Below are 13,126 nucleotides of genomic sequence, written 5' to 3'. Positions count from 1 at the left end.
TAATTCTATTATTGGAGCACCAGACTCTGTAATTATGGTATTTTCTCATGTGTTCTCACATGAAATCCTCCCAATAATCCTGTGAGCATAATTTTGGCCATTTTACAGTTAAGGGAACTGAGATTGCAAAGAACAGAAGAGACTTGTCCAAGATCAGCCATAGCAGCCATCCCCAGAGTTCTGAGGACTTCCCGACACCAAAACCCCTTCTCTATATCCAGGGAAATCAGCAACCACAATATTTAAGAGGCTGACCTTCAAACTTTTGCAGAACCTGGAGTGGGCACTATCAAACCTAAGACTGTGACATAGTCTTAGTGACAAGTCTGGAAGCTGTGGAAGATACTTTGGGGAAGAGGAAAGTGGCAGAGGCTTTCCCCTATCCCCTGCCCACTTCCAGGATATAGTCTATGTTTTTGTGCTCTTTTCTAAATGCAGAGAAAACCCTGAGGGCTTCTTGAAAGGTGGGAGAAGTGATGGTGGTTCTTGATGCTGGCAACCACCAGCCAGAAAAAGACCACTAGAGGTGGCCACCTGGAGCCAACCTCCCCATACCCAGTTGTGGAGCAGTATCACTCAAGAAGCCTACAGTAAATGCAGGCACCATCCACATTCAAGCAGGTTCTCAAGGTGGGGGCCCCAGGGAGGTTCTGATGGAGCCCCAGGGAGGTTCTGATGGAGCCCAGAGCCAGGGGAACCCCAGAGTCAAGGGACCAGTAGGGACTGTGGAGTCTGAGAAGACTTGGCTCATCAGGAGATGTTAGGTATAAAATGGGTGCGAATGGCACCTGCCTCTGACTGCTGCAAGGATTACATGAGCTGAGGGGTTCAGGATCCATCTGTCAATAATGCCAGTTTTCCTTTATCCTTCCATTGGACAGGATGTCCTAGGCTGTGGGGAACCTCAGGTCTGGCAGCATGAGAACTGCCCGGCTCACCTGGAAAACACACCTGGTGCTGGTTTAAGAATGCCCCGGGGAGAGCTTGTCAAGGAAGACTCTAACCAAGGGTGGACATGAGCCAGGGGTTAATGATGATTTGCATGGGAATCATCCTGGGTTGTCTCTGAGCATCCATCCACAGTCCCAGTCACCCTTGGAGAGGAACATCTACCCTGAGGCTGTGCTACTTGAATCTGGGAGAAATTGTGAGGAGAATTCCTCCACTCTGGCTTCGTCATTGCCAATTCCCAGGCTAAGCTGCCCCAAATCACTCTCTTGTCACTTCTCTTCAGTCCAAGAGACCCTAATGGCTCCCTGTTGCCTCCAGAGCCTGGCATTTATTTTTCCACCCCAGGCTGGGCACTTAAAGCTTAAGAGAGGCCCTGCCCTTTCCTAGCCACACTCCCCACACCCAAATCAGCAAGACTATTCCCAGAGTCATGCTGTGCCCTCTCTGCTTTGACCTTCCACATTCCTTCCAAACCCACCTCAAATCCCAAGGCCAAGCAAAACTACCACTCTCCTCTCATGATCTCCATAGCCCTGATTCTCTGAAAGACATCCTTATGCCGTAGAGCCTATAGGCAGTGGCCGCATTTCCAGCCGGAGAGTAGGGACTTCAACTCAGCCAGGCCATGGCATCCAACATTTCCACAGCCCCACTCCAACCACAGAATGCACACAAGAAATCCCTGTTTGTGTCCAGCCTTTGGGCAGTTGTCGCCCTGAGAGTTGTAGGCGGGGGACATCAGTAGCCAGCCCAGAAGCCAGGGCTCTCAGGCTTGAAGGGCCTCTGGGTTCCAGCAGAACATGCATGGGATGGGGTCTGAAAAACCCTCTTCAGGCCTCCAGGCTCTCTAGGCCCCAGTAATTCAGCATCAGTCTCCCTGCACATCTGCACTTCTCTCCATGCTATGGGCAGAGCCCCTTACACTGATCCCAGTGCCAAATACTGATGGTCTTTTCACTCAAAGCCTTTTGAAAGGAGGCCTAAGGAAGCCTAATTAAGAGCTATGGATGCCACAAAAACAGTCACTGATACCGTCCCCTTCAGGAATAAGCAAAAATGGAAAACAGCTCTACAGGAGAAGGTGAGAGCCAGAAAGACCTGAGAGGGAACTCTAAGACCAGGGAAGGCAAGGTGGCCCAGCCAGTGGTCAGGGGGCTGCAATGTTGGGCGAGACAGTTGAAGCTGGGTAGCTGGCTTCTGAGTCTCAGTTTTCTCATTTATAAAATGAAAATCAAATAGTACTTTCCAGCTCTGACCATCTTGAAGTCTATTTAGAACTGCCTGTCCATTCCAGCTCTCAAGCTGTTTCTGAACCATGCCTGTGTCAACTTTCATTTTTCCTGGATCCACTTCCATCCTTGGAGGACTGGGTTTGGCCAGTCCAAGAGGACAAACATGGAGGCAAGAAACTGCAGAGGCCCAAGAGATACCATCTTTTTCTAAGGGTAATCATACTCTAAGGAGGAATCATCACAAGTCCTGAAGCTAGAACCGCAAGCTCTTTTTTTTTTTTGAGACGGAGTCTCGCTCTGTCGCCCAGGCTGGAGTGCAGTGGCCGGATCTCAGCTTACTGCAAGCTCCGCCTCCCAGGTTTACGCCATTCTCCTGCCTCAGCCTCCGGAGTAGCTGGGACTATAGGCGCCCGCCACCTCACCTGGCTAGTTTTTTTTTATTTTTTTAGTAGAGACGGGGTTTCACCGTGTTAGCCAGGATGGTCTCGATCTCCTGACCTCGTGATCCACCCATCTCGGCCTCCCAAAGTGCTGGGATTACAGGCTTGAGCCACCGCGCCCGGCCAACTGCAAGCTCTTCTAAGTCCCTCCAGTCCCGATGCCCTTTTCCTCTGCCCCTATGATTCAGACCATCTCCAGGGAGCCTTCTTTTGTTCGTAGATCTAGCTACTAACCTTCTGGGCAACCTTGGACAATTCAGCTGACCTCTGACTATCATCTCTCCAGAGTGTGGAAACTGGCTGTCTGCTCCTTCCCTAAACCCCCTTTCACACTTGCACGGCATCCTAACCTCCTCCAGGCAGCCCTCCCAGCTTCAGGTGGGAAGTATTTATTCCCTGGAACTAACTCTCTCAGAAACCCACCTGACTTCCAGAGCAACAGAAGGAAGAAAACCTTCTCAGGGCAGGCTGGGAAAGGTGGCCATAGGAGGAAGATGGCTGTCCCAGGAAGAACACCTTGGGATCCCCTCATCCCTTGGCAGTGCTCCTAGCCCAGGCCCCTAGCCTGCACTGACTCATGGGCTAGAAGGAGGAGGGGCTTGTCTCTTGCTTGCTGAGATTAGAGTGTGTGACTATTGCTGAAAATCTCTGCTCACCTCTACTCCAGGATCTCCCTCCCAAGCATTCATATAACTGTGATAAGATCAAGCCTAGTTACAGGAGCTCAGTAACAGGAATCCACCTCTCTCTTCCAGGCCCAAAGGGCAGAGCCCTATCTCCATGTAATCCATCTCCAGAGGTGAGTTGTGTCTTATTGCATCTTGGTGTGAAAACAGGCACAGCCACTGGCTTTGCTGATGTTAACAGCCCCAATGAGCCGTGCATCCACAGTTTTGTGGGTTTAATTTATTGCCAGCAATTAGATATCAAAGCCATCTTAGGAGCTGGTGTTCCATCTGTAAAGTCAAGGGCCAGGTGGGGGCTGCTTCACACCTGGCCAACCCATCCTGAGCCCTGGACTCATTCTATTCTGGGTGGTCAGTGGCAGAACCTAGAGAAAGGTGCCTCCAAAAAGCTTGACTTCCTTGGGTCCCATAAGAATGCCCACATGCTCACTTCTGTCTGGAGGAGGCTAGACGAGACCAGCGCTCTCTATATTGTGCTCTTTTCTGCTCCTCAGAATCTCAAAGGCTGTTTCCACTATAAGGCCTTTGCGCTTGCTATTCTCTCTTCCTGGGATGCCCTTCTTTTCTTTTCTTTTTCTTTTTCTTTTTTTTTTTTTTTTTGAGACGGAGTCTCGCCCTTTCATCCAGGCTGGGGTGCAGTGGTACGATCTCGGCTCACTGCAACCTCGCCTCCCAGGTTCAAGCAATTCTCCTGCCTCAGCCTCCCAAGTAGCTGGGATTATAGGTGCATGCCACCACACCTGGCTAATTTTTATATTTTTAGTAGAAATAGGGTTTCACCATGTTGGCCAGCCTGGTCTTGAACTCCTGACCTCAGGTGATCTGCCCACCTCAGCCTCCCAAGGTGCTGGGATTACAGGCATGAGACACCATGCCCGACCTCTCTTTTCTTATAATCAACTTCTTGTCATTCATCCTTGGCTGAGTGTCCCCTTCTCAGAGACACCCCCCACCTCCCGACCCTTCTGTCCCTCTCTGTCACTCCACTGTTTGGCTGTTGGCTCCATCATTGTAGAAGGAGTCCTGTCTGCTTAACTTGACTCAGCCAACAGCACAGAGACACCTGCCCAAAGGAGGCACGCTGGGCCAGTCCATCCCGTCACTAGCTGGTACGATGCCCCACAGTCTCTGGCTCCCTTCCTGACCTTGTAAGGAGGGGTTCTCTGTACCTGCCTGATGCCACTGGGCAAAGCCTCACCTGCTTCACCTGTATTTCACAGCAGCCCTGGCCAGTCCCACTGCGCAGCCTACTAGGGCCTGGCCTGGCAGGAACCGAGAGAGAGAGAGAGAGAGAGAGACCGACCGAGACCTCAAGGGCAGGTGGGCGGCTCAGTTAGACAGGAGCTCTGACTACAGCTTCTCCCAGGAAGTCAGCCTCCTTTCTGAAGGCTTTAACCTGTGACTCAATATTTCCTTAAACACCGTCCCACCCCACGCGGTCTCATGTGAGGTGAATTTTTTCAGGACCTGTGACATGCTGGTAGCGCAGCAAACTGTCGTGCCTGACCTCTCCCAGTCTCACAGTCTGGGGGGCAGGCATTGCTATCCATATGTTCTAATGAGGAAATGGGCTCAGAGAGATTAAGGGAGTTGTCCAAGGACGCAGAGTGGAGTCAGAAGGGGATCCCAAGCTGTGTGACTCAGACCCAACATCTGTCTCCTCTGCAGGGAAGCACTCTGACTTTAAAGCATCCCGAGAGGTGCCAGGCACTCCTTGCCCAAGTTCAGGGACCAGAGGCCATAGAAGGGCACCCCCAAGAATCCTTCCTCTGGCATCGAGGGGCATAGGAGGTCAAGGCAGAGGAGAAACGGGTTTGTGACGTCTTCTCCAGCTAGACCAGATCAGGGAAGGGGTCAGATGACATTGGAACTCTTTGGGCAGGGATAGCCTTCCCATTAGGAAGGGGATTGTGAAGCTCCATGCCCCTAGCTTCAGACCCTGGTCCTGCCACACACCACTCATAGGAACCTAGGAAGTTTCTTCTGCTACTATTCAAGTTTCCGTGACTTCATCTGCAAAATGGGCATGATCTCTGCCTGGGAGGGCTACGAGAAGAACAGAAAAGTAAACAAAGTCAAGTATGAGATATGTCGGGCACACACTATGTGCTAAAACATGAGCTCCAAGGCATGACTCAAACAGGCCCAGAGCTAAGAGCCCAGCCCCTCACCCCCCTGGGTCTTTTCAGGGGGCCCTGAGACCCTCCATCCAGCCCTAGTAGTTCATGTGGGGGAAACATGACCCATGAGTGAAGGTACTGTCACCTGGAAGGGAGGCTGGGGTGGGGAGAGTCCCTGCACCGGGGACACTGCTTCAAGAGGTGGCTGAGGGGCCTGCCTCATTCCCACACAGGGCATCTCTGCCAGGTTTGAGGGTTGATTACTCCCTAGCTTGCTGTGAACACAGATCAAGGTCAGGAATGGGAATGGGGGTGTCATTTGCTTTATCTACACAGCCTCTACACTGGGGCAGGGTTTATAGGCTAAGGCAGGCTTCCCAGTGCTTCCCCTGCTGCCTCAGTCCCACCACCCACTCTCTGCCCCAACTGTCTCTGTCCAGAGTGAACTCTCCAGAAAGGGGGAAACAAGCCTGCCTAAGACAGCCATGACCACCCAGTCATCTCTGCTCCCCTTGTCAACACCGATGCCCCACCAGACAATGCCGGCAGGTGCCTGTGCCCATGAAGTATGGACTCTCTGAGGGCAGGAACCATGGGAGAAAGGACAATCTTGTAGCCATTTTGCCACATCAGAGCCCTGCCTCTTGTCCTCACCAGCCATGAACCTCGGCAAGCCACTTAGTTACTCCAAGCCTTGGTTTCTCATCTGTAAAATGGAGATCTTAATGCCTGACTTGCAAAATTTGAGATCAGTTTTGTTAATGTCTAGTTCAGTGTTCCATAAACTTTTTTAACGCGTGTAAACTTGTTCAAATTATATCTCAGGACACCAATCTATGAAATAGCTGTGTTGGAAGGAAAAGTGGAGGGCCCTAGGACTCCTTCACCAAATCCTGGGGAGTTCAGGGAGTCCAATGTGAAAAGATCTGGCCCCAACTCTAACAGCCAACTCTGAAATCAACCAGAAATGCTAGAGCAGTAAGAGGGGATGGATAGACTGTCTCACACATTGGCTGGGTCTATCTCCAGAGGAGCCAGAGGTGCACATGTGGAGGGGAAATGCACCACCCATGGGAGAACCCTGGGGGCTCTAAGAAAGAGGAGCTGTTACCAGGGGCCCATTGTCTTATCCCTGAGCACCCCATTCTGACTTCCTACAGGAGGTGGGACAAGGAAATGAGAGACCCCTGTGCCACGGCCGCCTCTCACCCAGTAAATAGACTTGTTCTCCATTCTTCACACAAAATGCCTTGCCTCCCCGTGTACCTGCCAGCCAAGTCCCTAAATGTTTGTCTATCCAAATTTGGCTTTCCCTTTGAGTTCATATTGTCACCACCTTTTGGAAGTCTTCTGTGATTGCCCCTAGCCAAAAATAGCATTTCCTTCCTTTGACCTCCTTTAGCACAGAGAGCAGCAGCTAAGAGCTTGGGACTCAGTTTCTCTATTTGTAAGATGAGAATGTGAGGACTGAGATGATCCATGTAAAGCTTTAGTACAGTCCTGGCACACAGTAAGCAATCAATAAATGTCAGCTATTCATTATGGTGCTGTGGTCTCTCCCCTGCCCCACAGCTCCTTCAGGCTGTGGCACACAGTAGGTGCCCACTGAATGCTTATCCAGGTGACCAGCAGGTGGCCCCACACCCCAATTAACCTCTCTACCAGCTCCTCTGAGCCCCAGAGAACTTGTTCCCTTGAGTCAACAGCTGCCTTCTCCTGGTCAGGGGACACAGAGAGGGTAGAACTGGCAGAGTGCTGGGCAGCTTAGTGCATCACCTAGCAGACGCTTGGGCTATGCTGGTGACCAAGGCCTTTGGGCTGAGCCATCCCTCTCCCTGTCTTCATTGCAGCCCTGCCCCATCCTTGTGAGAATTATGCTAACAGATAAGAAAACTGAGGCTTAGAAAAATGCATGATCTGCTTGAACATAGAACATTCCTCACAATCCATCAACTGGTAGTGATATGTCTGTCAAGGATGCTGGAATAATCTGGTCCTGTTAATTCAGTCTCTCACTTTACTGATGGACAACCTCAAAAATAAGAACTGCCTTGCTCAAGGCCTCATGTAAACCAAAGCTCATGTCTCCTGGCTCTAGACAACCCCACTCCATCCCACACACAGCAGGGGAGGTGGGCTTGCCAGACCCTTCCCTGCCTGCTGGTTAAGCATGCTGGCTGCTCAGTATGACAAAATGAAGAATTTTACCCTGCTGGCATCCGTTGTGGGCAGCCATGAGGACCCACGACGGATGCAAAGACTCGGCCCAAAGCAGCCAGGCCCAAGGCGGCCAGGTCTGGTGACAGCCACACACAGCCTGCCCTCCCCCCTTCCCCATGCCGGCCAGAAAGAAAGTTTCAAGCAGGCTTGGAAGCATGGAGACCCCTGCAGAGGCTGTAGCAGGCTGCATTTTGAGGCTTAATTCTTTTTTTTTTTTTTTTTGAGACGGAGTCTTGCTCTGTCGCCCAGGCTGGAGTGCAGTGGCACGATCTCGGCTCACTGCAAGCTCCGCCTCCCGGGTTCACGCCATTCTCCTGCCTCAGCCTCCCGAGTAGCTGGGACTACAGGCGCCCACAACCGCGCCCGGCTAATTTTTTTTGTATTTTTAGTAGAGACGGGGTTTCACCGTGGTCTCGATCTCCTGACCTTGTGATCCGCCCGCCTCGGCCTCCCAAAGTGCTGGGATTACAGGCGTGAGCCACCGCGCCCGGCCGAGGCTTAATTCTGACACTGCAGTGAAGGGGCTGAATTGAGGGCAGAGAGGGGCTGGTGTAGAATAGCAATGAGCCAGGCTATTGGAAGCCAGCCAGCATCAGGTTTGGAGGCCAGAATCAGGGCGGTTGGCCAGGTCAGGGGAAACATCACTGGGAAGAGATGTTACACACGCACGCATGCACGTGCACACGTGTGTATATAGCTTATGGCTTTTTTTTTTTTTTTTTTTTTGAGACAGAGTCTGGCTCTGTTGCCCAGGCTGGAGTGCAGTGGCAGGATCTCGGCTCACTACAAGCTCCGCCTCCCAGGTTCACACTGTTCTCCTGCCTCAGCCTCCCGAGTAGCTGGGACTACAGGCGCCCGCCACCACACCCAGCTAATTTTTCGTATTTTTAGTAGAGACGGGGTTTCACCATGTTAGCCAGGATGGTCTCAATCTCCTGACCTCGTGATCCACCCACCTCGGCCTCCCAAAGTGCTGGGATTACAGGCATGAGCCACCGCGTGCTGCCATTTTTTTTTTTTTTTTTTTTTTGAGAGACAGAGTCTCGCTCTGTTGCCCAGGCTGGAATGCAGTGGTACAATCATGGCTCACTATAACTTCAAGCTCCTGGGTTCAAGCTATCCTCCTGCCTCAGCCTCCCAAGTAGCTTCTTATGGAATTCCTTACGGAAAGCTGCCAGGGAAGCTATCATAGAGCCCATGCAAATGCCTGTGCGTCTGGACTCGCTGATGAGAACAAGTGGCCACTTGGCTTCTTAGCTCACCTAATACTAGCTGATTGTCAGAGATTTGCGCCCATTTCATGGACAGCCACACTGAGGCCCAAAAAGGAGTGTGACTTGGCCAGGCATCCAGCCTCCCGGTCCTGGCTTGTAAGAGCAACACCTGATGCTGGAGATCACGGAGCCAGGCCCTGGGCTGGGCTAGCGGCTGGATCAGGCTCCTCATGGGCTCTTGGAAGTGGCCAAAAAGATGTGGGAGATAATGAGGCAACCCTTCCATCTGCTCCTCTGCTAACTGCCTCTAGGGCACCCCTCCCCACCTAGTTACAGGAGGGGCCCTACCCTCTCCCCAACAACAGCAAGGGGCCAAATGTGACCAATAAGAACCCTCCCCTGAAACTGACATGTGGACACCTGAGCAGATGACCTCCCCAGCTAGGACTTCTGCAGCTCTGGTTTTGCCAGAGCTGTGGAGGTTTTTAAAAAAAAAAAAAAAAATGGCTGGGCACGGTGGCTCACGCCTGTAATCCCAGCACTTTGGGAGGCCGAGGTGGGCAGATCACGAGGTCAAGAGTTCGAGACCAGCCTGACCAATATAGTGAAACCCCATCTCTACTAAAAATACAAAAATTAGCTGGGTGTAGTGGCGCGCACCTGTAATCCCAGCTACTTGGGAGGCTGGGGCAGCAGAATCGCTTGAACCCGGGAGGCGGAGGTTGCAGTGAACCAAGATGGCACCACTGCATTCCTGGGCGACAGGGCGAGACTCCATCTCAAAAAACAAAAAACAAAACAAAACAAACCACTAGTGCAGGCAGAGGATCAAGGCCAGCCCCAGGGAGAAGCACAGACTGGCAGAGAGGAGTGGCAGACAGAAGTCCTAGAGCAGGGAGTCCCTCTGTCCCTGAGGCCCTGGTCCCTGCACTTCTGCCTGTAACCCTGTATCCTATCAGGCACCTAGGTACCTTTCCCAGCACTGGGATGCATACATTCTCTCTTTGGCTCAAACTGTCCCATGACACCTCCTTCTCCTGGAGCCATGTTCTTCCATCACAGACCATATCAAGACCTTGATTAAACATTTTTTTTTTTTTTTTGAAATGGACTCTTGCTCTGTCCCCAGGTTGGAGTGCAGTGGCGTGACCTCGGCTCACCACAACCTGTGCCTCCCGGGTTCAAGTGTTTCTCGTGCCTCAGCCTCCCAAGTAGCTGGGATTACAGGCACCTGCCACAACGCCTGGCTAACTTTTTGTATTTTAGTAGAGACAGGGTTTTACCACATTGGCCAGGATGGTCTTGATCTCCTGACTCCATGATCTGCCCACCTTGGCCTCCCAAAGTGCTGGGATTATAGGCGTGAGTCACCACGCCTGGCCAATTTAACATTTTCAACATGTGATGTTTTCACCTTCTCCCACATGAATGTAAACACCTTGAGGTGAGCCCCCTGTCTGAAGTTCTCACTGCAGCCTTCCTTGTACCCAGCACAGCATCTCAGGTACACTGGATGCTTGGCAGCCAAGCGAGGGAGGCCATCTGTGCCTCCACAGCTTTGTGACTAGATGGACTACGTCTGCCTTTGCATCTGGCCAGCATTCCTCCAGATGTAGAGTACACTAGGAAGGCTGGGCTGAACCACAGGCTCCATGGGGTCTCTTGAACTTACCTGGCCACCCTCCTGGAAGCCCAGTACTGGAACCAAGGCCCAGGAGGCCCACATGATGCTGCTCTGTAAATAAAACCCCATGGGTGAGGAAGGCCTGATTGTCTGGATAGAAATTTCCTGAGGTAGAAGTCTAGAGACTTCTAGATACTCTAGATATAACTCTAGATATTCTCTCCTTCCTGAGGTAGATTTGGGGCTGCTTTTTCTTCTAGAGACTTCTAGATACTCTAGATGTAACTCTAGATACTTCCTTCCTTCCTGATGACTAAGGATGTTAGAGTAGCTAATGACTGTGGGGCATAAGCCACGCACCTGGCACCTCACTAAGTACTTCACACACATCATCTGCTCAAATCCCCCACACAACTCCATGAGATGGGCACTATCATCACCAGGACACAGCTGAGGAAACTGAGGCCAAGAAAGCTGCCCAAGGTCACCAGGCTGGGAAGCAGCAGAACATCTCAGGTGTGTTTGCCTGTCCCCTGCTTTCCAGCAGCTCTGCACCCTCCCCCACGCCCTGAAGGAAGCGGGGTGGAGGAGCGAGCGCTGCAGGCAGCAGATGAGCTCTTGGAAAACTGGGAGTTTCAAGATAGGAGCTGGGAGAGAAATGCCACAGTTAGAGCCCTCCTTGAGGCTGCCCGCAAGGGCTCCTGAGGGGTAAGAGTGCTCTGTTACTGGAGTAGTCAAAAGACAGTCTTGCAGCATGCCGCCCCCTCCCCTCCTCGATATTCTCACTGCCAAATGAAATCTGGCAGTTTCTGAAAATAGCTCAGCGCTGCAGCAGGCACTCTGCCCGCCCTTCAGCAGGCTGGCACGCAGCTGGGGGTGGCCACTGTGGGCAGACACTGGCACACACAGGACCGGGGGTAGGTGTCACACACACTGCACAGGGGCGGCACAGAGCTGGGGGCATGTGGCAGCTGCCATCCCTCAGCTCTTCTGACCTTTCTACGCCTAGCGAGGACTCAGTGGCCTTGGAGTTAGCATGGCATGCTTACCAGGCCTGAGGCACCCCCTCCAGCTGGGGTGAAATCACTAGTGGGTCTGAGAAGCTGCCCTTGGGCCACTTTTGTCCACCCCTGTAGACAAAAAGTAAACCTAGGAGCCAGGAGAAAATGATGAAATGGTGTTTATTACTATCTGGATGTAAAACCCAGCAGTGTTGTCCTATCTGACATGGTCTAGGGTTTTCCAGCCAGTGAGAGAGGGGCCAGGAAGGAACTAGGCTGGGTGTCAGGCACTTGTCAGGCAGCACCAGGCACTCGGCACCCTGAGGCTACCATGGTGGGGTGGGGCTGGTAAGTCCTGATCAGCCAGGAAAGGCCCTCTCTGCCCCACTCAGGCCCAAGCCAGGACCAGATGTTCTGAGCATGGCTCGGTCGCCTTCCCCAACCTCAGGTCTGACCCAGAGTAAAGAAAGAGACCTCAGGTTAATGGGAAGCCTCTTGGCCCTGCTCCCAACCAGCCACTTTCACATAAGTACACCAAAAGATAGCCCCTCACATCAACAGAGAGAGGCTTTCCTGCCTGAGATCTGGTGAGCAGATGGGTGCAGGGGAAGTATACTGGCTTTTCTCACAGTGACATTTTCCAAAGTGGAAAAAGGTTAAAAATATCCCCCACCTTAAGTTCAGATGAAAAGCCACCATTTGGGTAGGGAGTAGTGAGGGGATAGCTAGGCCCAGGGACTCCCTCAGGGGAGAGTGCTGTGTTCCCTCTGGGCTGGGCTGCAGCAAGGCAGGGCTGGACTGCACAGGGAGGCAGGCAGACCAGATCCAGCAGCCTCAGGGAGCCCAAGGAGGAGTGAGACTGAGAGGGCCAGCCAGTGTGCGAGAAATCAGCCTCCCCAAGAAGGCAGAGGTGAACCCTTAGTTGCCCCTCCTCCCTTACTCGCTCACTCAGCATTCACAGGCAGCAATGTGGTCCCTGGTCACCATGGCAACCAATGGCCAATGCCTTTCTCAAGGCCAGGCCCATCTGCCCACCCCGCAGGGGGATGTCTCTGTGGAAGACATGGAAGATGGGAAGCCCAGCCACAACTCCCAGTGGCCTAGAAAGCTAAGGCCATGGACCAGGGCAGGACAGCACAGAGGCCTCACTCAGGCCATCCTGGCTAAAGGTGCTGCTATGGCAGCAGGCAGCTCCCAGCCCCTAGGCCCTGCCCGTCTCTAGGGCTTGAGCCTGGGCCAGAGATCTGAAGGAGGTTTAGGGTCAGGGTCCTCCATCCTGAAGTTCCAAGTGACAAATTAAAACACAACAAAATAATCCTTTTGTTAAAAGAATGACCCTGGGCCCTCCTGGCCAGGGCCTCAGCACATTCCCGTCTGTCATGCAGGCTGAGAGGCCAGGCTTCTCCAAGGTCCCATGAGCTACTGGTTGTTGCAGCCCTGAGAGGCAGAGGAGCTGCCTGCCTGCTTTTTTCTCCTCTTGTTGAGGAGCCGGTTGTTAGAGGTCTTCAGGTCCTTGATCTTCACCTGATCGTAGTCCACCCGCATAGTGGCTAAGGCACTGGTCATCTCCTCCTGGGGACAGACAGGATGGGGGGCACTAAGAGGTCAGGATGTACTGATGTTAGGAACTATCACCCC

The 13,126-nt window shown here is 52.5% G+C and overlaps 1 protein-coding gene across 5 annotated transcripts in view; it reads right to left on the bottom strand.

The window, feature by feature from the left end:
* Positions 1–11,649: 11,649 nt before the first annotated feature.
* Positions 11,650–13,126, bottom strand: part of LOC105480500 (MAPK activated protein kinase 3) — a 37,992-nt gene continuing 36,515 nt past the window's right edge. For all 5 annotated transcript variants that reach the window (XM_071091771.1, XM_011739475.3, XM_011739476.3 and 2 more), the window contains one exon: positions 11,650–13,060. In XM_071091771.1, the coding sequence (XP_070947872.1) occupies positions 12,984–13,060 (77 nt within the window). In that variant the 3' untranslated portion in view covers positions 11,650–12,983. The remainder of the gene's footprint in view (positions 13,061–13,126) is intronic.

This window comes from Macaca nemestrina, chromosome 2 (assembly GCF_043159975.1).
Source record: "Macaca nemestrina isolate mMacNem1 chromosome 2, mMacNem.hap1, whole genome shotgun sequence".
Lineage (NCBI taxonomy): Eukaryota > Metazoa > Chordata > Mammalia > Primates > Cercopithecidae > Macaca > Macaca nemestrina.
This window is presented reverse-complemented; position numbering and strand designations above follow the sequence as displayed.